Source organism: Enhydra lutris, unplaced genomic scaffold (genome assembly GCF_002288905.1).
Source record: "Enhydra lutris kenyoni isolate GAN:26980312 unplaced genomic scaffold, ASM228890v2 scaffoldscaffold30, whole genome shotgun sequence".
Classification (NCBI taxonomy): Eukaryota; Metazoa; Chordata; class Mammalia; order Carnivora; family Mustelidae; genus Enhydra; species Enhydra lutris.
Window position 1 is genome coordinate 3,707,046 of NW_019154114.1, and position 25,198 is coordinate 3,732,243.

At 51.6% G+C, this 25,198-nt stretch overlaps 1 protein-coding gene across 4 annotated transcripts in view; it reads right to left on the reverse strand.

Moving 5' to 3' along the window:
- Nucleotides 1-12,175: 12,175 nt before the first annotated feature.
- The window catches only part of LOC111152794 (thymidine kinase 2, mitochondrial), a 30,125-nt gene continuing 17,102 nt past the window's right edge, over nt 12,176-25,198 (reverse strand). For 3 of the 4 annotated variants that reach the window (XM_022511435.1, XM_022511434.1, XM_022511433.1), the window contains 4 exons: nt 21,110-21,198; nt 20,450-20,529; nt 18,170-18,250; nt 12,176-17,015 (listed from right to left, as the gene is read on the reverse strand). In XM_022511435.1, coding sequence (XP_022367143.1) covers nt 16,917-17,015; nt 18,170-18,250; nt 20,450-20,529; nt 21,110-21,198 — 349 coding nt within the window. In that variant the 3' untranslated portion in view covers nt 12,176-16,916. The remainder of the gene's footprint in view (nt 17,016-18,169; nt 18,251-20,449; nt 20,530-21,109; nt 21,199-25,198) is intronic. The other variant, XM_022511432.1, reaches the window with a different exon arrangement.

The following is a 25,198-nucleotide window of genomic DNA, read 5'->3' on the forward strand; positions in this document are numbered from 1 at the left end:
ATAAGTAACTAAAAGCAACAGAAGAATTACACGGGATTGGGGGTGGCAGTGGAGATTAAATTGTGTGTACCAATTTTGGCTATTAATAGGGAAAAAAGGGGGTGCCGGGGTGGCTCAGTCCGTTAAGCATCTGCTTTCCACTCAGGTCATGATCTCAGGGTCCTGAATCAAGCCCAAATTGGGTTCCTTGCTCAGTAGGGAACCTGCTTCTCTCCTTCCCTCTGCCTGCCGCTTCCCCTGCTTATGTGCTCTCTCTCTCCGTGTGTGTCTCTCTCTCTGTCAAATAAATACATAAAGTATTTTTTTTTTAATAGGGAAAAAAATACAAGCCACTCCAGCCCGCTCCTTAGGGAGCAAATCCGCCTGGGGCCAAGGAGAGAAACAGAGACGAAGAGACGATGAGAATGAAGGCCCTTCTGTGTTAGACACACAAACCACCACCACCACCACCACCACCACCTTTCCTTGGCCTGGCGATGGCCTCTTCCATAGAGCTCAGTGGCCTGGAACTCTACATATCCCCTCACCCAAATCCACCATTCCCCCTTCTCTGCCCTTATAAATCTTTGGCATCAAGGGAAAAGCATGGCTTTGGGTCTCATACCTCTGGCATGGTAAGCTGCGTAACAGCCTCCGAAGACGTGCAGGTCCAAATTCCCACAAGCCGAGACTGTGTTAGTTTCCGTGGCGAAGGCACTCAGAGGAGGCAACGAACCCGGGTTATCCAGATAGACCCAATAGGACGCCAGGGGTCGTCCCCAGGGGAAGGCCTCAGGGTCAGCATAAGAGAAGACGCGCCAAATTGAAGGGGCGGAAGAGGAGAATGAGAAACTGACACCTGCTACCCTCCAGGACGGGCTCGGGAGGAGAGGTGCTGCTCCCTGGCAACCCATTATCAAGGAGTCCTCCAATGAGAAAGTGACTTCCCAAGCACGGGGATAGAATTCCCCTTGGGCCGCAGGGCTCAAGAGAGGTTACAAGAGGCAGGGGAGCTAGAGGCAAGGATCTGAGAGCCCCCAGATGTGGCGAGGCCAGGTCTGAGGCAGCTACAAGGCCAAGCACCAGGCAGATGCCCTTCCTGGTGACTGGAGGGCCCGGAGGCCAGCCTGGTGTCACAGAAAGCTGATGAGAAAGAATCCTGGGCTGAGTTACTACAGGTCACACCACCCCCTCCTTGGGGCTCTCCAAGCTGTGAGCCACCCCAGGGCTGGGGCTTTGTCTTGTTGGCTTCTGAAGCCCCCATGACAGCATGGACTGGGACACAGGCTGGCTGCCCAGGGACAGCTCTTCCCCAAGCATCACGGGAGGACATGAAAGGGGACCCAGCGTCTGAGAAGTCAGGATAGAGTGCACGTGCTGTGCCCCCCCCAGAAACTCACACCCTGACACCTGCTCCAGAAGTCCTAGAGCCGAGGAGCGAGGGGACCCTTCAGTAGCCCAGCAGAATTAATTTGGCCACAGGAAACTCTTACTCACATAAGACTGATTATGAACCCCCAGTAAGGGCTCCCTGTGGAGCACCCTTTGAGAAATGCTGACCTGCACGGAAGGAGTGAGTCATTGAGTGCCTGAATGAGTGAATCATGACTTAATTAAGTATTGGGTGATTGAATGGAAGGAAGGAAGGAAGGAAGGAAGGAAGGAAGGAAGGGAGGGAGGGAGGAAGGAAGGAAGAAAGGGAGGAAGCCCAACTCTGAAAACTGTCCCTCACCCATATCTCCCCAAATGCACCTTGCCCCACCATGTGGGAAGGGGCTCAGACAGTAGGATGAATCCAGATCCTAACCATGCTGCCCTAATTTATACCTGGGTCTGTATGAAAAGAGAAAATCTCCTCTGTTGTCATTTTTTTTTTTTTAAGATTTATTTATTTGACAGACAGAGATCACAAGAAGGCAGAGAGAGAGAGAGCAGGCTCCCCGCTGAGCAGAAAGCCTGATGCGGGGCTCGGGGCTCGATCCCAGGACCCTGAGATCATGACCTGAGCGAAAGGCAGAGGCTTAACCCACTGAGCCACCCAGGCGCCCCATCTCTATTGTCATTTTAATCTACTTCCTCCTGAGGGAACACTGGGATCTGGTGAGATTGTAGCATGATCCCCACCCCTCCGGGGCCATAGAGCAGAATTTGAATCTCGAGTCTGAGTATAAACCAGTGAGCTATAAAACAAAAATGAAAACGGATGGCTGAAGGCTGGGAGGGAGAGAGATGGTCAAGGGTCGAGAGTACACAGATAACTATTGGGCTCTGTTACCCCAAAAGCAGTCCAAGGACTGGTGTACATTTTCTTTGGGCAGTGATGGCAGGAAGCACAGGAGAAGTAGGGAACGAAGACAAGGGAGGGACGTGAACCCACAAAGTGTGCCTTCGTGAGCAGGTTACTGCTGTGGGCCACCGCTGGGGGGCAAGGGCAAACACACCTCGGAACTGTCCCACCGAGTGCAAGAAGCTAGGGCGTCTGTGCGCCCACCCTGCTTGGCTGGCCGAGGGCTGGGCCTGGGTGTTAACATCCTGGCCCTCACCGTTTGTTCCGCACACCAGCAGAGCACACTCCTGGAGCCAGAGAACATTCTCAAGCAGGAGCGTAAGGACCTTGGCCAGGCACATCCGGAGTGGGCTGAAGGCTACAGGCTGGCACGGGTGCGGACGGATGTGGGTGCTGCTGTATCTGCCTTCCCATTTGGGGACGGGCGAGGACGGAGCCTGAACTTGGCGCTGCTCCAGGGAGGCGGTTGGGGGGTCGGGGGGTGGGGAGATGGCCTAGCCCCAGCCACTCTCAGGTTGGAGTCCCCCAGAGTGACAAGCAGTGGTGGGCCGGGCCGTGTGCAGCTTTCTCTTTTGCTAGCACACTTCCTCCTCGGCTTCCTGTCTGAGCGTTGGGGCGGGCCAAAGGCGGGCCAGCCTGGGCCTGGCCTGGGGAGGCCCACGGCTTTCCTCGGCACCCAGGCCCTTGGAGCCACCATGAGCCAGCCTCGATCCCCGGGCCTAGAGGAGGCTGCCCTGGAGTCCCTCCTGGGTGACCTCGTCAGCTACTACCAAGAGGAGGCAGGGGCAGGCCGACTGCGGGTCTGCAGGGACGCAGCCCTCACCCACAGGGCCCAGCGGCTCTTGGCCACAGGAGCCCCCTCTCGGTTCTATCTGCCTGAGCTTCTGGTCCCTGATCCGGGGACCACTCACTCCCAGGGGGCGCCCAGCCCTGCCCGGCATGTCTGCCACAACTTGGTACAGGCACTAGAGTTTCTGGAGCTCATATCTGTCAACCTACTTCTGTTTCCCTGTCGGAAGGAAATCAGGTCCTTGAAGGTAGGCACCACCATGCCTCTGAGCAAAGGGGTCTCGGGTAGGGGCCAGAGCTCTGCATCTGGGGGGGGTGGACAGCATATCCATCCTGTCCACTGACTCTGGTCCCATTTTATAGGTGGAGAAACTGAGAGCAGAAGAGGTTAATGCAACTTATCCATAGTCACCAGCTAATAAGTAGCCCAGATAGGCCTCAAACTCAGGCAGCACAGCATCCAGCCGCTAGACCATACTGCCTCTCCAGAGAGGAGGAACCGAGGAACTCATAATCAACAAGGGGAGGAATCTGGCTCTGGAAACTTTAATCTCTTCAAGCTCCAGGCCAGGACTGCTGGGTTGGGAGCCAGGATATCGGAGCCTCACCCCAGCTCAGTTACTCTCTTGCTATGTTTAACTTGAGCCCAGGTCCTGTTCAGTCTCTAGGCCTCAGTGTGCCCTTCTGTAAAATGGGACAGAGGATAACATGATCATGGACCAGATTTCCATTCTGGCCAAATGCTCCAGACCACTGCTTCTCAAGAGCCTCCAATGCCCCCAGGCATCAGCCCTCAGTCCTGCCTGGCCACTCACTGCCACTCACAGCCACTCTGCTGCATTGTGTCCCATCTCTAATGAATACCCCTGTTGGTTCCAGACCTACACTGGGAACTTCGCCTACCGGGTGCAGCCTGTGCTTTCCAAACACACGATGCACACCCTTCTGGGCATGCTGGGCTACGCGGCCACCTCCGAGGCAGAGTTTTCGCTAGTCCAGGCCACCGGCAAGGAGGACGCCAAGCAGATGGTGTTTGAGATCTTCCTGGCGAGAGCTGCATGTGAGGCCATTCTGGAAACCTCGAGCAGGCAGGTCCTGGGACTGGGAAAAGAGGAATCGGCCAGGCCCCACTCCAGGCGCAGCTCAGGGAGAAGGCTGGTAAAGGCCCACAACTGCCCCGAAGGGACCCGGCCAGGTCTGGGGCCCCCAGAAGGGCTGGGGTCTGAGAGGGACCTGGCTGAGGCCCCTGACCATCAGAGCACTGTGCCAGAGGCCCTGAGTCTGTCTGAGGTCTCGACGTTGCCCCGCACCCCCCTTGCTGGCCCCCTGCTCCCCTTAGACTCCCAGCGGGGCGCCAGCACATACTCAAACAGTGAGGAGTTCTTGACCTGCTACAGTGACCTTGTTCTGCACCACACGCCCTTGTTCCCCAAGGACCTTCTCGCGAGCAGCCTGAAGGGAGGGCAAGTCCAGGGCCCAGGCCTGGCTCCCAGCCCACCTTCAGGTGAGGCAGTCACCTCCTTAGCTAGCAGCAATGAGTGGTCCCTGGTCCCTAATGCAGCTCCTGAGAACACAGTGGTCACTGTACCCAGCCAGCTCTGCCTGACACCAGGTCCCCAACTGTCTGGGAAGTCCTTGGACCCAAAGCCAGAAGTAGAACCAGAGCTGGCCACCCCTGGCACGGACACTGTTCCTCCAAACACTTCCTCTGAGATGGATGAGCTCTGTGAACGCCTCTCCCAACTCCTTGGACCCCCAACTCTAGCGCGCCATCCGAGGGGCTTCCCAGGCCCTGGTCTTGAAGAGAGTGAACTAGAGCCTCTCAGGGGGCCAGAGCCAGCCAGCAAGGGTGGCAGCCCAGACAATACGGTCACTCAGCCCTGGAGGGCGATTCAGATGCCCTCTCATGCACGAGAGCCCCCCAACACTCACTATCTCCCTCCTGTGGGAGCTGGGAGTTCCCACCCAAGACCACCATTCAGGCAACAGCTGAAAATGTCACCACTGGATGGTACCGGGACAGACACCCTGACTGAGGACACAGCTCTTCCACCAGGGAAGTGACTACTCAGGCAGCAGAGCTGGGACCCACAGCTTGACAGGCACAGGGAGAAGTCTGCTCATCTGTCCCTCGGGTCCCAGCCCTGCCACCTACTGACTGTGGAACTTTGGGCCACTCATTGTCTCTGAGCCTTGTTTACTCATGGGTAAAGCGAGTGTGGTTAGACCCACTCACAGAAAGCTGGGAAGAGCGAGAGAGATGAGGGGTGCACAGCGCCCCCTCTTGCCTCCCTCTGGGTACTTCCTGTCCCTCCAAATCCTTTGGGCACCTCCGAGGGGCAGTTTCCTTCAGCATCCTTAAGGCACCTGTCACAGGGCAGATGAAAAGACAGCTGTGTAGATAAACAGACTCAGATTATACTCTGAACCTGCTTAGACTCCTCTGTCAGCCTCCCCTCTCTCGCTGCTAATTTCTGGTTAACAGAGAACAAACCTGGGGCGCCTGGGTGGCTTAGTCAGTTAAGCACCTACCTTCGGCTCATCTCATGGTCTCAGGGTCCTGGGATCGAGGCCCCCATTGGGATTTGGCTCAGTGGGGAGACTGCTTCTCTCTATCACGCTCTCACTCTCTCTCCCCACCCCCCTCCCCACTGCTCATTCTCTCTCCCTCCCTCAATAAAATCTTAGGGGAAAAAAAGAGAGAGAACAAAACCACACTTTGGTGCTCAGGATCATATGCTGGCTCCCCATCCAGCGGTCGGGTTTCCCCTCATCTGGGCTGCGTCCCCCCTCCACCAGCCACCTCTTGCTCCCACATGTGCGTGCAAACACACACACACACACACACACACACACTTGCACACAATGGGTACATCCAGAGGTGCTGCTCTCCCCATAGGACTCCCCATGCAAGCAAATGACCCCATCTATGCACAAGCTGAAGCCAGAGGTCCCTGTCTAAACCAAGTTCCAGGATTCTCTTGCTCAATTTTCTCCAGGGGCTCCCAAGGCCACAAGCCCCAGAGGCTCACTATCCTGTGGACCTCATCTTGCGCCCTTTCCCCACCCCCAACCCACTTCAGACAAGACACACCAGTGTCTTCTAGGTTCCCCAACAAGCTAAGCCAACTCCTACCTCCCAGCCTCTGTGCAAACTGTTCAATTCCCCACTCTGCACCCCATCCCCATCTTTCTTGTTATTCACAAGTCACCTTCTTGGAGAGACCCCAGCCACCCATCTATCACATCAGTTTGGTTTATTTTCTACACGAAGACATTTCATTGATTCATTTTTCCATTTCCCACACTAGAACATAAACTGAGAAACTTCCCCTTGACTCATTCACCATGGTTTCCAAGGATCCATCAAATGAAACCATCGAGTAGAAAACTTAGAAAATACAGATGAGGGGCACCTGGGTGGCTCAATAGGTTGAGTGTACAACTTTTGATGTCGGCTGAGGTCATGATCTCAGGGTTGTGGGATCGAGCCCCGAGTCAGGCTCCGTGCTCAGCTCAGAGTCTGCTTGTCCCTCTCCCTCTGTTCCTCCCCCACTTGCACTCCCCTCTCTAATAAATTGATAAAATCTTCAAAAAAAGAAAATACAGATGAATATGAAAACAAAAGCAGAAGTTACCATAATATCCACCATTGGGAGGCACTCAATGTTATGGTGTTGGCCTAATTCCTTTTGGTATGGAGCTCAGAGCGGAGCTCAAACTCACAATTCTAAGATCAAGACCCAAGCTCATATCAAGAGTCAGACACCCAACCAACTGAGCCACCCAGGCACCCCTTGGTCTTTTCTTGTAAATGTGGGATTGTATATTTATAGTATTGTGTTCTACTTTTATTTCCCAGGAAGAGAATTATTTTAACTAATTTTAAATTTAGAGAAAAGTTACAAAACACCACAAGGAATTCCCTTATACTCCTCCCCCCGCTTCCCCGGAACATGACATCTTACATAACCACAGTATGACTGTCAAGAACAGGAAACTAATACTGATACAGCGTTAACAAAACCACGTACCTTTTAAAAATTTCATCAGTTTTCCCATTACTATACTTTTTCTCCATTCCAGGATCCTATTCAGGATCCCACATGGCATTTGTTATTTTTCTTTCCTCTCCTCCAGTCTGTAACACCGTCTCAGTCTCTTGTCTTTCATGATCTTGATGCTTTGGATCAAAACATAATACTGACCAGTTTTACTTCATTGACCAGTTTACTTCAAAACATAATACTGACCAGTTTTACTTCATTTACATCAAAACATAATACTGACCAGTTTTACTTCATTTACTTCCCACAATTTGGGTTTGTCTAGTGTGGTAGGTTTTTTTTTTTTTTTTTTTAATGGCTGAATTATGCATTTCTGGCAAAATATCATGAAAAAACTGGGGCACCTGGGTGGCTCAGTGGGTTAAACTTCTGCCTTTGGCTGGGTTCGTGGTCTCAGGGTCTTGGGATCAAGCCCCACATCAGGCTCTCTGCTCAGTGGGGAGCCTGCTTCCCCTCTCTCTCTCTGCCTGCCTCTCTGCCTACTTGTGATCTCTGTCAAATAAATAAATAAAATCTTTTTTAAAAATCATGAAAAAACTTTGCTGTGTCCTTGGTGCATCTTATCGAAGGGTTCATGACATTAACACATCTTATTACGGGTGATATTTACCTGCTGCATCCCTGGAATAAATCCCTTGTCCTAGGAGTCCTGGTTCCTTTTATTGGAGAATGATGTTTAGACACCAAGACCCAGGTGCCAGGTGTGCTCTCTGTTACCAGGTGTCACTGCTTCCAAGCCTATTCAGGGGATGGTCAGGAAACACAGAGATGTGTCCTAACCCATGCATATACACATGTGGCTCTACTTCCGTAACTACATAGAACTTTAAAACCTTGAGTTTATACTGATACCTCTGCTTCTAATCCAACCTCACTGGGTTTACTCTACCTGTCCCCTTTTATTTATAACTTCCTTCTCTAGAAGAGAATGAACCCAGCTCTCTTAATTTACAGTCTACTTGGGGCACCTGGGTGGCTCAGTGGGTTGAGTCTCTGCCTTCAGCTCAGGTCCCTGGTATCAGGGTCCTGGGATTGAGCCCCACATCAGGCTCTCTGCTCAGCAGGGAGCCTGCTTTCCCCCCTCTCTCTGCCTGCTTCTCTGCCTACTTGTGATCTCTCAATCTGTCAGATAAATAAATGAAATATTTAAAAAAAAATTTTTTTTACTGTCTACTTATGTGTTCGAGTCTATTCCTGTAATTCCAGAATTGCTGACCATACCTCCATGAGAAACACTTGTAAATCTATAGGACAGCCATCTAGGAAGAGTGATTTTTGCTTTTACTCTTTCTGCATCCAGTCAAAATACTGTTTTCCAGTTACTCAGGCTACTTCTTTATTCCCATTCCCCTGCCCTCCAGTGTGGCCATTTTTTCACTTGCCACGCTGTCAGGATCAGCTACGTTCATATTCTGTGTTCCATTTCCCCTACGTTCTAGTTGATCTTGTTTATTGAAGGGGTAAAGTGACACATTCTTACGGTTCTAAGAGTCAGTGACACAAAGTTACATTCACACAAGAATCATTCCCTTCTCCTCCCTGCAACCCCATCCCATCCTTCCCTCTCTCCAGCCTTCACTCACCAGTCTGTGCAGTTTCTGGATTACCCTTCCTGCATTTCCTCTGCATCTGTGTAGTTCTTAGGTCTCTTCTTCCTTTTTATAGGAAGTAACGTACCAAAGATACTCCTTTGGATATTGGTTTGTTTGCTTGTTTTCACTCAACATTTCTTTACATCCTGGAAATCACACCTGTTCAGTTTCCTCATTCTTTTTTCTACTCCACTGTGTGGCTGCACCGTAGTTCATTTAGCGATTATGTACGATCTTTCGGTTGTTTCCAATTATTTTGCAGTTAAAACCAATGCTGCAATAAATAACCGGGTGCATGGATATTTTCATATTGTAGGAAGTATATATTGGAACCCGGAAGTGGGATTGCTGGGTCACAACGTAAGTACAGGTGTAGTTTGTTAGCTGTTGTCAAACTTCTCTCCAGAAGGGCTATACAAACGTGTACTCCCACCAGTAACGTATGTGAGTACTTGTTTCCCCACAGCCTCACCAACAGAATGTGTTTGTTGTTTTGGATAGGTTTGGTTTGTATTACCAGTCTGGTAGGCGAGAAATAGTATGTCACTGTTCTTTTAATTTGCTTAGTCCATTTGGGCTTTTATAACAAAATGCCACACACTGCTGACTTACATACAACAGAAATTTATTTTTCACAGTTCTGGAGGCTGGAAGTACAATGTAGTGCCACTATGGCTGGGTTCTGGCGAAGGTTCTTGGCCAGTTTGCAGACTGCTGTCTTGCTGTGTCTTCACATAGTAGAAGAGGCATGGGAGCTCTGTGGGGTCCCTTTTAATAACAGCACTGAGTCCATTCATGAGGGCTCTGCTCTCATGGCCTAATCACTTCCTGAGGGTTCTCCTAAATACCATCACCTTGAGCATTATGTTTACAAAATGTGCATTTGGTGGTGGGGTGGGGTGGGGTAGGGGTGGGGGGACACAAATATTCAGACCATAGCATTTGTATTTCTGAATTTGAGTGTTTTTCACATGTTTACAGGCCATTTTTAGATCTTTTTTGTAAACTGTCTTTCACATCTTTTTCCCATTCTTCTATTTGATTTTTGGTCCTTTGCCCTTCATTTTTAAAGAATTCTTCATGGGTAGTTAGGAATATTCACCCTTTGTCTGTTTTGTAAATTGCATTTTCTCCCGGTTTCTGGTCTTTTGACTTTGTTCATGATGGGTTTTATCACACAATTTTTAAAAATTTTTACTTAGTCAAATTGATTAACCTTTAGCTGCCCTTGGATTTTGAATCACAGTTAGGAAGCTTTCCCTAAATCAAGGTACTTGCCTGGTTTCAATTTTTTACATTTAGATCCCTAACCACTTGGAGTTTATTCTTGGGTATGGTGTGAGATATGGATCTATCTTTATCTTTCCCCAAAAGGTCACCTTGGCACCATTTGTTTAAAAGTCCATCTTTACCCCAGCAATTGGAGATGACATCTTGATCATGTAGTAAATTTCCACGTGTGCTCAGGTCTGAGTTATTTGATTCACTGCTTTGTCTATTCATGCAGCAGTACCACACTGTTCTAATACTAGAGGTTTCAGATACCTTTGAATGTCTGGTGAGGCTAGTCCTCCATTATCGTTTTTGTTTTTGAGTGGTTTCCTGGTTATTCCTGAATGTTCACTTTTCTATATGAACTGTAGAATGATGTGTAGAATTCCATAAAATAGACTATGGTGTCTCTACTGAGATTGTATTAAATGTGTAACTTAAGTTAGGCAGAACTGACATCTTTACGTTGATGATCCCTCCTTTCCAAGAATGAGATGTCTTTACATTTGTTCAAGTCTTATTTGCTATCTTTGAGGAGAGTTTTTAGCATTTTTCTTCTATGTTTTTGTACATATATTGTTAAATTTATTCCAAAGCATTTAACCATCTTAGTTACCATTGTAAATGGGATTTTCACTACCATTATGACCGCTGTTTCTTGTTTCATATGCTAATTTTGTATCCTGCTACTTCACTAAAATGTTATTGTTTGTATTACTTTTGTCACTGATTTTTTGGAATATATTATGTTGTTAATTCTTTCCCCCAGCAGAAAGGAGTGCTGAGGCTACTGGTGCCCTCCTGCCCCAGTGTGGGTTTTCTCAAAGATATTTCAGGTCGGGGCATCTATGAGGAGCTAAACTACATGCTTCATTAGTGGAGGGGCCACGTCTGTCCTGTTCACCAGTGTGCACTTCTCACCCAGCACAGGGCCTGGCAGAGGACTGATACATGGGAAGTGCTGTCGAAAGACAGGGAGAGAACAGAAGCCTGCTTACAGATGGCCTGAGGACTCTGGGCTGAGAAAATGGCTGGCGAAGATGGTGAATTACGAACTCCCCCGTAGCCCTGATGAAGAACCAAGTCTTAAAAATGAAAATGCGGGATGTCCACAATAGCCAAACTATGGAAAGAGCCTAGATGTCCATGGATGGATGAATAAAGCCACAGATGAATGGATAAAGATGTGGTATATAAATACAATGGAATATTATGCAGCCATCAAAAAAGGAAATCTTGCCATTTGCAATGACGTGAATGGAACAAGACGGTATTATGCTAAGTGAAAAAGTGAATCAGAGAAAGACAATTATCATATAATCTCACTGATATGAGGAATTTGAGAAACAAGATAGAGGATCATAGGGGAAGGGACGGAAAAATGAAACAAGATGAAACCAGAAAGGGAGACAAACCATAAGAGACTCTTAATCTCAGGAAACAAACTAAGGATTGCTGGAAGGGAGGGGGGTGAGAGGGATGGGGTGGCTGGGTGATGGACACTGGGAAAGGTATGTGCTATGGTGAGTGCTGTGAATTGTGTAAGACTGATGAATCACAGACCTGTACCCCTGAAACAAATAATACATTATATGTTAAATATATAAATAAATAAAATGAAAATGCAAGATCTCCACCACCCTGGCTTGGAGCAGCCCACCAACAGCTTCCTACTCCAGGAAGGTACAAGAAAATCTGGTCTCTTCTCCAGCCAACTACACAGAGTTGGAAGGGGTTTGAAGGAGCAGGGAATAGCCTGGCACCGCTCCAGATCCTCTGTGTCCATCCCTCATTTAACTTACCCCTTCACAGTCTGTGTAGCCTCTCTCCTTATGAGGGAGAAAATAGAACCCCAGTGTCCAGAGAAGGAAGAAACAGGACCAGAGAAATGAGGTGATCTGTCCAAGATTCTGCACCCAACAACCAAGGAAACTGGGATCCCAGCCCATATTCTGACCGAAAAGCCCAAGTCCCACTCATAAAGCCAACTGGATCCCAAAAGGTAAGATTCACTTAAAACTTAACGACTGGCCATTGACCATTTTCTCTGGGCATTTCCTAAGATGACCCCAGAGCTGCCAACATCTACACATCCCTGGCTACAAATAAATCTGCTCTGTGTATTAGGGAAAGGACGAGTGAGTGGTGACCTGAGCCCAGTGAGAAGGAGATCTCCAAGAAGGCAGACAGAACAGAAAACCACCAGTTTATTGTGTGAGGAACCCAGGACCTTGCTGGTACAGGAAATGTCCGTCCCATGGCCTGAGAAGCAGCTATGTCTCTCCAGGCCTCCCTCTCATGCCACGGGATGCCAGGTACAGATCAAGACCCCATGAGAAGGAGGAACATTTTTAAAATGAAGAGAAGGGCCAACTGCCTGCCCCATGCTCTGTTATTCCAGAACTCCACCAGGCCTGTGGCCTGTGCCCACTGAACAGATCAGTCATGGTGGCCCCTGATGAGCCGGTGAGAGCACACGTCAACACCACTCTGACGGGAAGTGCCAGTCAGTGCAGCTGCTGCCATTCCTCCACCAAGTAACTGCGTCACGGTCCCATTTTCTGGGCCACATTGGACAAACGAACATTTACAGGGACACTTGCAGCATACCCAGCCCTCGTCCGGGCCCCTTCCATGTGCCAAGTCCTGAGAGGTGAGCAATTCTCTCGTTTGACAGACAGGATAACCAACAATCACAAGATGTTCAACAACCAAAAAGGTGCCAAGGTTTCTTGGAATTCTGGGATGTCCAATTCTAGAAAATGTCAGTCTAGAGAGGTGGCTCTCCAAGGGTGGTCCCTGGACCACAGCCTCCTGGTCACCTGGAACGGTGTGAGAGAATAGATTCTCATGTACACCCCAGACCTGCTCGACTGGAAACTCTGGGGGTAGGCCTCGTAATCCCTGGTTTAACGTGTCCTCCAGGGGACTCAGATGCACTGAAGTCAGAGAACCAGGAGCTAGAGACTCCCAAAGGGCACAAGAGCTGAGAGTCAGCAGCAGCTGCAGGTGCCCTAAAACAATGCTTTTCCCATGTGTGTTCCGAGGAGCATAGGCACACTTGGAGGCTGTTAATGGCTATTCCCCAGTGAGGGCTTCCACTGTCAATGAATTTGAGAGTCCCTTGGCTTTAATAAAGTTGAAAAGGTGTTTTTATCACAGGACTGCTCGAGTTTAACTAAACCAATGCACCTTGTGCGTCTCAGAGAAAGTTCCCAGGTGGCGCTTCCTGAATCTCCTAGACTAAGGAACCCCCCTTTCTGACAACACCTATTATTATCTCCTAGGACACCTGTGTTCCACGGACCCCAGCCTTGAAGAAGGGAAAGCCAAGAAATGCAGAAATTCAGGAAGACAGCAGTAAATGCCGATACCTACTCTGGATTCCACAAGACTGGCTCTCGCTTGGCTTCTGTTTAATGACCGCCTTTGGCAAGCTCACTGTCTTATGTAAACTAGAGGAACACGGAGTTCACTCAGCCTTAGGGGAGCGGCGGGGCTGGGGTTCTGAGGAAAAGAAAGGCCCATGCCAGTGACCCTGGGGCCCTGAGTGAGTAATCCACCGCCAGAGCCCAGAAGCACCAGGCGGGCTATTATTGTTATTAGATTTTCAACAGGGAGGGCTGACATTTCCAGGAGCTCGTCAATTACTTTAATAACTGTAATTTTTCAGGGTGGAGAGGCCACTGGGATGAATGTTACTCATTCCACAGACAGGGGAGCACTTGAAGTGAGCGCCCCCATCTGGCTCCAGGGCTCTAGGAAAACAACATGGCACAGATTCAACAGCAGCCGGGGTAGGCAGGTTCTAGAAACAATTACCTGCTCCCAGAGTTGTAAATGCTTCAGTCCTTCCCTGGGTCTGGTGGTGGGAATCTTCGGGAGGTCCCGAAAGGGTCTCTGACTGAGGTGTTCCACAGGCAGGGAGGGGTGCACATCGCATCTAGGTGAGGGGCTCAGACAGAAATGAAAGGGGGTAGGAAGAGGAACGGAGAGGTGACATCATTTCTCAGGGCCGACAGTTAGGGAGGTGTCATTTACACCTCCCGAGAGCCACGCTGTGGGAGTGCGGCAGTCCGGTGGTCATGCCCTCACCTGGCTCCGCCCAACGCAGGAGGCAGGTTGAGCTGAGGACACCAGAGCACCAGGCAGTGAGGGAGACATGATGTGAGGGCAGGAGGGAGGGACAGGATGGGCCAGAGGGCGCCATGGCCCTGACGCCAGACCTGTGGTCGAGCTCGTGAATCCAGACTTCCCTCCTGTCATTGTCCCACCTCCAAGGCCTAGAACCTTCCAGCTTATCTCAGTTGAGCCTTGAGAAGGTCATCATCCACATTAGAACGTGTGAGCAGGGCACAGGGTGCCCTGATGCCAACAGTAGGCAGAGTAGGAGCTCTGGCACCACCAAGGACAGGGAAGTCCCTGGAGGAAGGAAGCCATGAACCAGGAAGTTGAACTGGGAACAGAAAGCCAGAAAGAGCCCAGAACCCTGACGGCCTTGGAGCCACCACACCAGCCTTGAATCACCTACCTCCACACTCCCATGCGACACAGAAATACACTTCCACCTCATTGTTGTTTTTTTTTTAATCACCAGGTACAGGAAATATTTCTGAATGATTCCAATCATGTCTTTTGCATGTAAAATTAAAAAGCTGAAGTGTAAATAGAATTATTTCACTGAAAATACTGACTAAAAGCAAATGTATATGCTATTCAAAAAAATTTTTTTTTAATTATCAAGGGTCAAAGCAGCTGGGGCCGCTCTGGGGCATCCTCCTGTTATGCTCTCTGGAACCCCGCATCAGGGTAAGAATGGGGTGACACCAGCAAATCGGGGATGTCATTGCCCTGACTCGCTGTATTGGCAATTTAGAGACACCAGCCATTCCTGGGAGTCCTGGAGCGCGCCTCCCTCTGCTCTAAAAACCAGGCCCCGTGCCCACCACAGGCCATCTGCCCTCCTTCTGCCCTCGCTTCTGTAACTGCTCCACGACCCCTATGCCACTGGCCCCACCTGCCACACCGGGAAAGCAACCCTTGTCCGCAGACCCACAGCACCCGCAGTCCTAGAGCGAGAGGATAGGGCGCTCTCCCAGACCCGCACATCCCACATTAGGAAAGATGAGGCCTAAACAAATGAAAACATTATCCTACTGCTGCTCAGAGCTCAAATCCCTGGCCGAGGCAGCACGTTAAGACTCACGGCAGGTTTTAGGTGAAGGATATATTGGCTACCACAGGGCAAGACTTTACTTTTGTTTAAATCGCATTTCCCCCAAAAGAGATGCTCAAATTCAGCTGTGGGGCAAATCCTGGACTGTTCACTTACAAATTCCCAAAGACGTCCGGGGCTCGTCACGACACCTGGCAGCACAGGCTCCTGCTTCCTGACCCCAGACTTCTGGTCAATCCCTGACATCTGGGCGGAGAGACACGTCCCTGCTAGGCTGCCGCCCCTCGTCCTGCTCACAGAGCCCAAGAACTGGTCCAGGAGTCACAGTGCTTGCCTCCCTCTGGGACCGGACCACCAGGACTCCAGTCACGCACATCGAGTCAGAGAACTGCACGGACAGAGTCCACACTCACGCAGAGGCCAGAATGAGGCCGTCTAACCTTCGTTGATGCCAACCACTGTGAGGAGAGGCTGAGGCCTGTTTCCCCAAAGTCACAACTGACCCTTCCCCATGTCTACAACCAGTCTTCTCGAAGCTCTCTCGGCCCACCTCCAAAATATCAGGAGCACCCGTGCTCCAAGAGCCTCTGCTTACAAGCCCTGATCTTCCAGTCCAGATTGCCCTCTTAAAAGAATGTTCTTTCTTTCTCTTTCCACTTGACTCAAGAGACAGCTGCGGCTTTGATGCATTGTTGCAGCTGAGTGAAGCTAAGATATTTTCTGAACCAATAAAGATGATTTCATGCTCTATGGTCCAAAGTGTCTCTTGGATAGAAAAACATTTTAAAAATTCTTAAGGCCACGTGTGTCTCTCTCCCGGGCCACAGACTCTCAGTAATTCCAAGGGCAAAGCTCTTCACACGAGGCCAGTAGAGTAAGGAGGCCTCAGAAGCCAGGGCTGGTGGCCCCTCGCCCCAGCTTGGCCCTGGGCAAACCACCCAGGCACCAAAGCCATTTCCTGACTGAGAACTGACATCAGCCCCGGCAAGGCCTTCATCGCCAAGGAGACCGAGCACCGGTCAGGACCCGCTGCGTGATTCTCCTAAGGACATGGAAGGCCAGATGCCGCGGTAGCGAATGCCACGGCAGCCTCCTGCTGGGAAACCACTTAACGCTGGGCTCAAGCCAAACACAGCACAATTTTATGGAAGTCTAAGAACATCGACTGTCCTTGCGAACTGCTCAGATAATGAGAAAATGATGACACTGGCTCCACGCACTGCTGGCTCTCCATACACATGTGAGATCTCTAGCAAGGGAAGACAGGCTCTCAGGATGAAGGAGAGAATGTTCTAGAGTCACCAAAAGTCTGAATTGTGCCAACACCACTGTCACTGGCTGTGGGACCCTGGGGGAGTCACTTAGCCTCTCTGAGTTTCAACTTTCTCCCTGGGATGTGAGGCCACTACCTCGCCCTCCTGGGTAGTCGGAAGGGTTAGAGACCCTAAGCCCAGCATAACTTCGGGTGGCTCTTTCCTTAATCACAGGGACCCAGCAGTGGGAAGCCACCAGGAGAAGTGCTGGGGGAATGCAAGGCTGCAAACACCAAAGGGCATGACAAACCCATTGGTCCCATTTGTCATTTACCCACAAGGGCCAGAGACCAAGGAGGAAGACGGTGACAAAGAGGAAAAGACCATCAGGAAAACAAATGTGGCCAGATATCAAGCCCTCCCGAGAGTGGGTATTTCCAAATTGCTCCTAATAGCTAACCTCACAGCAGCAGGCATTTTTCTGGCATGATCTTTCCCATCCTATGAACCATGTTTCTGATTCTCTGGAGTTAATATTCGGTCCCGGTTTTGTTCAAAGAGTTTTAACATTTTCTGCATGTCGTGGTCAGCCTCAATCACCTGGAAATTAAACACATGGGTCACAGGGCTGCACTTGACCTCAACATCACCCTCCCTTTACAGATGAAGAGGGAGAGAGATGGAGGCAGGCAGGAGGAGGCAAGGAGAGGCAGAGAAGTCCAAGGTCACAGGCAGATTAAAAAGGAGGGTTAGAGCAGAACAGCACCAGGTTCTAGGCTAATTCACATTCTCAACTACGTTTCCACTTAAGAATCCGCTACAGTTGTCCCTGCAGCTAGCCTGTGAATGATTTCCCCCCATCATTTTATATTATCCAATAATGATGGGGGAAAACAGATTTTATTTCCTTAAAAATCCAGTACAGTAACATCTCACTTTCCAGCAACCTCATAGCCTGGAAGCACCATGATGAGTAGACGTGTCCGAGCAGCCCACACAGATGTCCCTCAGGCCACGCACAGAAGTTTGTGCGCGGCCCTCCCTCAGATCCTACACTGGGTGCACGTTCCCGACCATCTCGGGATCCATCTGCCTGCCTGAAAAACTGAGCAGCAGCGTATCAGGGGAGGACAGGACAGGGAAGCAGGGAAAGGCAGGGCAGAAACGGCACGCAGTTAGAAGTGGCAAGTGTCGGCAGGAGAAGCTGCTACACGAAGCCAAAACAGGAACTCCAAGACAAGAGTGGTCTAGGGCAAACCACCCTACACACCTCAGCACCTCCTAAGGGCACCACTCTGTAACAGACCAGGACAGCGACCGGTGTTTCTTCAGATGCCCTGGGTCACCGAGGAATGGGGCAACGAGGCTCCGTGGCTGCCATCCACTGGAGAAGGGATGGTTGCATCAGAGAGACCACCATCCCCAGGGGCTAAAGCCAAAACCCAGGTCTAGAGGCTTCAGCCATCTGGAACGCTCCTTTACCAATGACACTGGATAAGTGAGATGCTACTGTAGCCACTGGTGTAATGACACAGGGACAGGCCACCTTCTCCTGGGTCCGTCGAACGGACCCGGAGACTCAGTCTAGAATAGGAACCAGGAGAGAGAAAGGGCCCCATCTACCCTCCCTGCTTCCTTCCTTTCAATCCACCAGCTCTGAAGGACCTGGCCCTTCCCCAGACTGCAGAATGGCTGACGTTCCCTGGGTCACTCCTCCTTCCAGAAAAGTCTTCAGCCCTGCCAGGGGTACTTACCAGAACAGGGGCTGCCACAGGGAAAAGGCCCCCTTTGATGAGCCACTCCTCATAGAGGTGGTGAATAGCGTTCAGGTATTCCTGCAGGAAACACACACACAGAGAGACACACATATGCACACAGGCCATCGGGGAGGGGAGCAAACCTCTCCAGCAAGGATCTCAGGCGGGGGTGTTGAGTGTTCATGGCCACGGGGTGCTGGCTTAGACGAAGGGGTCTGCAACCACCAACCTGCTCAGGAGGAGAGCCATAAATGCAGCCACTCCCTCCACCCAGCCAGCCGGAGCACGGTGACAGTTAGAGGGACCCCTCCAACTGCCTACTCCCTCCCTCCAGCGCTATTCTGCGCCGCTGGTGGCTCGCACACACCATCCACCTGGCCTCTCTTCTGACACCCACTTCTCCGTCAGCACGGCCACCAGTTCCTTCGTGGTGGGGTCCACAGCTGCTCCATGGCCGAACATTCCAGCCCTGGGCAGCCTCTCAATCACCCTATCCACTCTGTCCTTCCCAAGAAGACTGTGACCTTCACTGGCCTAGGAGACCCCCTCCTGCTGCTTCCACCCAGCAGACAATTTGTGCCTTGTGGGTCCTCTAGATCATGAAGACCAGTATCAGAAAGTCCCATAAGGTGAAACCCGGGGGGAAGGTCTGGACACACCCCTAAGCCATTGGTGCCTCTGCATTGGGCAGAACTGGACACTTTCTCATGCGCAGGCCACAGTGCTCTGGCCACCCACGGCCACCTTCCCAAGCACCAATTTACTGCCAGCCCAGAAGCTCCCAGGGAAACTGCAATGCCACCTTTTCATCCATCCCCGAGTTATCCTTTGACAATGACAGATACGTCCTATAAACTTTGTCAGAAACACTGAGATAATGGCCTGGCTAATAATGGTTAGGAGGGACTCCAGACATGCCATTTCTTCAGAACATCTGGGTCACCACACAGAGTGCCCGTGTCCTACCACGGCTTGGCCCAGCCCTGCCCCACTGCGCCCTTCCTCCCATCACTCATGTTTCTAGATTTCAAAGGAGCTACCTAGAAGGAGGGCGTAGGCCTCCTACGCCCTCATGGCTGGTATTAACCTTACTGGTGTTTGGGTAAGACAAGGCTGGGTGGGCCTCAGGAGCCAGACAGGTCTTCCCGAGCCTGCAGACCAGCCCATCCTGATTTCAGATTCCCATGACGTCCCAGAAAATGCCTGCCCAGCCTCTGTCCCAATGGCATTCACATGAGGCATTCAGTTCAGTATTAAGTGAGCAACTCCTAGGTGCTAAGCTCTGGAAAACTTGCTGGGGATGCAGGGAATGAGACCTAATCTTAAAAAGCTCAGTTTGCTAAGGGACGGGGAACAAATATTTAACAGTTTCAGTATGCTTGTCTTTAGTGCCGTGATCATCGTAAGCCCAGAGGTTAGGGGAGTACAATGGAGGGAAGGTCAGGGAAGGCTTCCTGGAGAAGGTGACATCTGAGCTGAACTTGGAAGGCAACAGAAACCACTGCACAAAGGCACATTTGTGTAACTGCAGGGCGAGTGTGAGTGTGTGTGTAGCCACGATTGGTATCTATGGCCAGAGCATGAAAGGCAGGGAGTGGAGGGAGACAACGCCGATCTAGCAGAATCTGGGCTGACATGCTACATCGGGGCCTTTATTCTAGACAGCAGCAAGACACCGAAGGGTTGGTGGCTGGGAAATTGCAGGAATGGTGTTCTGTCATAGAAACATTGCCCCAGGAGCCACTGGAAGCCCAGTTTCGGAGAGAACGTGGGGAGTGCAGGAGGAGGAAGAGGAGAGCAGTCCCACAGTTACGACGGTCCTGACAGGAGGCCCTATGGCCCTGAGCCAGAGCCCAGAAGGGCAAGGCACTGGGCGAGGAGCTGAGAGGACCACCTCCGAGCCCAGCACGGCACTCAGCGCTGGGGGTATAGCTGCGAGGAGGGAGTGTTCTAGCAAGGCTCCAGAGCTGGGCACAGAGGCAAGCAATCCTCAGGAGGTGGATAGGACACGCCCTGGGGGTGCCCGGCAGGGGGAGGGAGAAGGGACACCATCGGGCAGAGAGGGTGGCAACCACAGCATCCGGGGCCCTGGGAAATCAGGCGACTCTGGACTTCACACAGGGTCTCGCGCCACAGCGGAAGTCAGAGTTTGCCAGGCAGTGTGCTAAACTCCCACTTCTCTCTCATGGCGACAGCACAAGGATCTCATGGACGGAGGGGCCAGGCTGGGATGGACGTGGCTTCCCGGTCTTTGAATGGGTTCCAGGGGGCCCTTACCAGGGGAATGACCGTCTCCTCTTCCCTGCATCTCAGCTGCAGCCTCTGGTAACAGGTCTCGGGAGTGGTCCGCAGGTACACTGAGATTTAAAGATCCAGAATGTGGCTCCGATTACTCTGTTTGTGGCTTGCAAGTGGAGGCCAGGGTGAGGGGGAAGGAAGGCCTGTGCGTCAGGCGTGGAGAGAATCATCTGCAGGCGCTCGGAGCAGGAGACATGGACCACAGCCAGCTCCCAGTCTGACCACTGACTGCCGGTGTGGCCTTCAGGCATCTGGACCCTCAACCCCACTTCATTTTCTTGCCATGTCACCAGTCCCACGGGGTTGTTGGGAGGCTGAATGAGGTTCCACATGGGCACAAAGTTTCGCCCGGGTTCCGGCGCAGTGGGCCTCGGGAAATGTCCTGGTTCTGTCCCTCCTCCCTCCCTTACACACTGAAAGAACCATCAAATCACAATGGACCCAGGGGAGAGCAGCTTGCGGAATAAAGACAAGGAGGCACCCAAAGTCCCCAGATCCTGCCTGCCCTTGGAGAGGAGGCAGAATTAACGTGGGGGAAAGAATCACCAGGGTTGGGGCCCTGCCCGCTGTCCCTGCTGGCTGGCAGTCCCACAAAGCACATCTTTCTTGGGGCCCTGGGCAGGGAGAGGGGCCTCTCACCTATCAAATCGACAGACACGTCGATGTTCCTCACGATCCAGTCAAACCATTCGGACAGAACTACGTAGTCCACTTCGGGCATCTTCCCGCTGTAACGAGAGGCGGTAGGGTTTTATGCTTCAAAAGGATCCGTGGGTGGCTTCTGTGTAAAGAGCACAGCCCAAGACACCAGGGCACAGCATGACCCTCTGCCGCCAGGGGACGGTTTCCGCTCAGCAGCAGCAAGTGCCACGGAAGTAGCTGATGGGAACGCTCAGCTGGGATTTGAACTCCAAGCACAGAAGGGGGCTTTGAGGCCCATCCCTGGAGAACAGGGACAGTGCTCAGGTTGGAAGGTGGAGCAGAAAACCAATTTACCTCTAGAAATTTATTTTGTGCAAATAATCATGGATGCCCATGGCAGCACCACCAAAAATAATGAAAAATGAAATCCTGGCATGCCGAGATAACCGCAAACCATGCAGGAACTGAAGGATGCTGTCGTGAAATAGTACTTAATGACACAGAAAACACTCACAATTGAGCGTTCAGTGAGAATAGCAGGACATAAAATTGTGCGTAGTGTGACCCAACTGTATTTTCGTGAGAAACCGTTCACACGTTTTGAAAAAAGACTGGAAAGAAAGACAACAAAATGCATCCAGTGCTTTTCTCTGAGCTGCAGGTCTATAGGAGACTTGAATGTTTTCTTTCTACTTTCCTGTAGGTTCCAAAATCAGCAACATAGTAGTTCCCAGATCAAGGGTTGGGAAGAAGGGAAGTAACTACATTGTTAAAATGTTAACTGAAAAAGGAAAGAAGAAATCAAGACAAGAAACCAAGAGTGTAAGAGGCCGGGCATCTGTTCCCAGGCCCTGAGCATTTCCCCCTCTCAGAAGGAAACCCACAGGGAAGAGCCAGAGGACAGGCGACCAGAGGACACACACCTGTCAAAGGCTGGGTGACCCTCTGCCGCCCAGGAGGGGAATTCTCTCTTTTAACACCCCACCCACCTTGGATACCATCTTGGATCCACTCAGAACAGGGTTTGGCAGGCCTGGCTACAGGACAGGAACTGTGCCTGGGCCCAGAGTACATGGGGGGAGGGGGGTCTGGTTGCCGATGAATGCTGGAGTGGGAGAAGAGCCCACTGGAAGGGTGGTCTGGAGCCGTTCCCCTGCGGGGCACTGTGAACAGACTTCCACCTCGCAGGGAGGAGGGGTGTAGGGAAGGGCACGGAGGGAGGCAAGAAGCTCAGACTTTCGGAGGGGGGATTCTCTGGGAGACTAAGGCCACAAGCAGCCCTGCCGGGGGCCCAAATGACAACATGGCACAGACTGAAGAGGGACACCAGCCCCTAGTCCTTGAGACTGCCATGGTGCCCATAGGGGAGACGGGCTGTGCTCAGCCTGCACAGCAGGAAGGTGGACAGTGCCCAAGAGAGAACAGCAGGGGCAGAGGAGCAGCTGTTGGCACCTGGGAGCCCTTCAGGCATTGGACCTCAATCAGGAAACCAGAGCAGACTAACACATGAGGGCTCCCTGAAAAGGTGGGGGAAGGCAGTGGGAGGAAGGGCCACAACACTGCAGGGGGGACCAGAGCCAGTGAAATCCAGGAACTAGAGGTAAGGGCTTTAAGACCACAGGCTAGTATGGTCTTAAGACCATAAAAAGAACTAGACCCTAGTTCTTTCCTCTTATTTCCGTCAGAGTAGCCCATTATTTATTCAGGGTCTAGCCACAGGCCTGAGTGTTCCAGGGAAACCTGACCCCATCCCAAGCCCAGGCCTCCCTACCCAGAGGAAGCCCAGTTGGTTGAAGGGAAATACTCACTTCTCACCAAGCTAAGCCAATCAGGATAAGGCATCCCTTGCACACAGGGGCCCAGCCCAGACCAGTGAGACATGAGGGAGGTTTGCAGGGGCTGAAGGAAACCACGCTTCCTCATACTTAGAGAAAAGTCACTGGCAAGACACCTACCTTCTGGCCAGCAGGTGAGAAGCCTGTTTCTACCACAGCCATTTTGTCTCCATGAGGAAATCATACTGAGGACACAAACAAGACTAGAATAGGAAAACAGGGCCAGAGCCACCGAATGAAACCAACTCTAAAGCCTGCCATTAAGACACCCAGTGACAACCTCATTGCTCAGGCTACTCTGAGTTGGGTTATGGTTAGCTGCAGCTGAGAGTATCTGATTTCAAGAAACCAAACCACTCTCTTTACAGGCTTCCCTTCTCTGGGAAACGAAGTTTTGCTCTCCAGAACAGAAGAGACTGGGAGGGAGTGAGGATTTCCAAAATGGAAGCCGCTCATCAGCCCCTCCCTCCTCCAGCACCAAACACACAGATAGAGCAGACTAGCAATACAGGGCTGAGGGCACAGAGCTGCCCAGGGCGGCAATCTCACAAGTCAAGGACCCTGGACAGTCAGGCATCAGACTTTGCCCTGGAGAACACCACTCGTGTCCATAAGGGTCTAGGCAGATGCTGCCGGATCCCAGAGCAGCCACTGCTGAGTCACAACACAGTACACTTGAGCGTTATATCAGAACCTAAACCAACACCTCCAGAAAAGAGTGGCACATGTGGGACGCCTGGGTGGCTCAGTTGGTTAAGCAGCTGCCTTCGGCTCAGGTCATGATCCCAGCATCCTGGGATCGAGTCCCACATCGGGCTCCTTGCTCATCGGGGAGCCTGCTTCTCCCTCTGCCTCTGCCTGCCACTCTGTCTGCATGTACTCACTCTCTCTGACAAATAAATAAGTAAAAATCTTAAAAAAAAAAAAAAGAGTGGCACATGTACACAGAAGGACACAAAGACGTAGGGACGGGACTCACATGTGTGGGGGTCTCTGCAGCCTGAGCGCTGCTGCTCCCCGGACAATCAGCTCCAGGTGCTCTCAGGACACGTCCTGGATGGCTCAGGGGCCGCCCCAGCCCAAACTGGAGGCTTCCCCGATGGGGCTGAGAGCAGACAGAGGAAGTGGGACTTCCCTTTCCAAGGCTCTCCTGGAGAGGTTCTCTATGGGGACAGTGCTCTGGGGCAGCCTCCCTGAAGGCAAGGTCAGCAGGCAGAGCTCCAGGAAACCCTCTGGAGGCTGCTGGGAGCACCGTGAGGGGCTGCAGCGGGGGAGGGTATCGACAACAGACTGTCATTGACTGAGTGAGGAACCCTAGGCCTGGTGTGCAGGACAGAGACACCAGGCAGCAGGCACGGTTTCATCCACGGCTGCAGTTTTCCTCCAGGAAACCCTGCCTGGCTCCTCCTGCGTCTGCCTCAAGCATGGGGCGCCCAGCAGCACGAGCAAGCCCCTGCCAGGGGCAGCGCCGCTCTACGGAAAATCTAACCACGTGACCCACCAACAGCAGCCTGGGTGCACTGAGAAGCTTTCACGGTGCCTTCCCCTTCCTTAGGGTGGCAAAACAGGTCCTGGGCCCACACGAATCCTGCTGGCTGTTTTGCTTGGCACGGTCTGCTGCAACCTCCCCCCTGCAGCCCACAGAATCCCCAGTTTGCAAAGCACAGGTCAGAACAGAAACCTCACACTCCAATGCCAGCCCGCCTGTTTACATTATTTTGTTTTGTTTTTACAAGACCTTGTGGGGACACTTTTAGTCCTGATTTACAGATGAGGAAAACTGAGGCCCAGAGCAGTGAAGCCCAACTCAGTCTGAGCAGGAATGCAGGAATTTAAGCCTGGCTCTCCGTGGCCCCCAAACCCATATGATCTCCATGATGTCACTCGCCCTCCCTGGTCTGTCCATGGAGTGGGGGCTGTTCTGGACTTTCTAGTGCTTCTTTGGCCTCAGCTGGGAAGAAAGGCACAGCTCTTGTCAAGGTCATGACCCAGGCCCAAGTCACCGGTCTCAGTCTCGACCAGAGCAGGGGAAGAGTCCGAGCCCCCAGGCCAGCTAGGGAGGTAGGACAACCTGCCTATTGTTCCCAAATGCAGGGTCTTAATCAATGTTCACCATCCCCAGGTGAGTCAGCTGTCGTTTCCCAGATGGGTCCCACTCAGTTCCCCCACTTCTGTTCTTAGAACAAGGCGGCCAGCAATCTTGTAAAACCTTCGAATTCAATCACTCAGCCCCCCGGGGCTTGGGCCACAT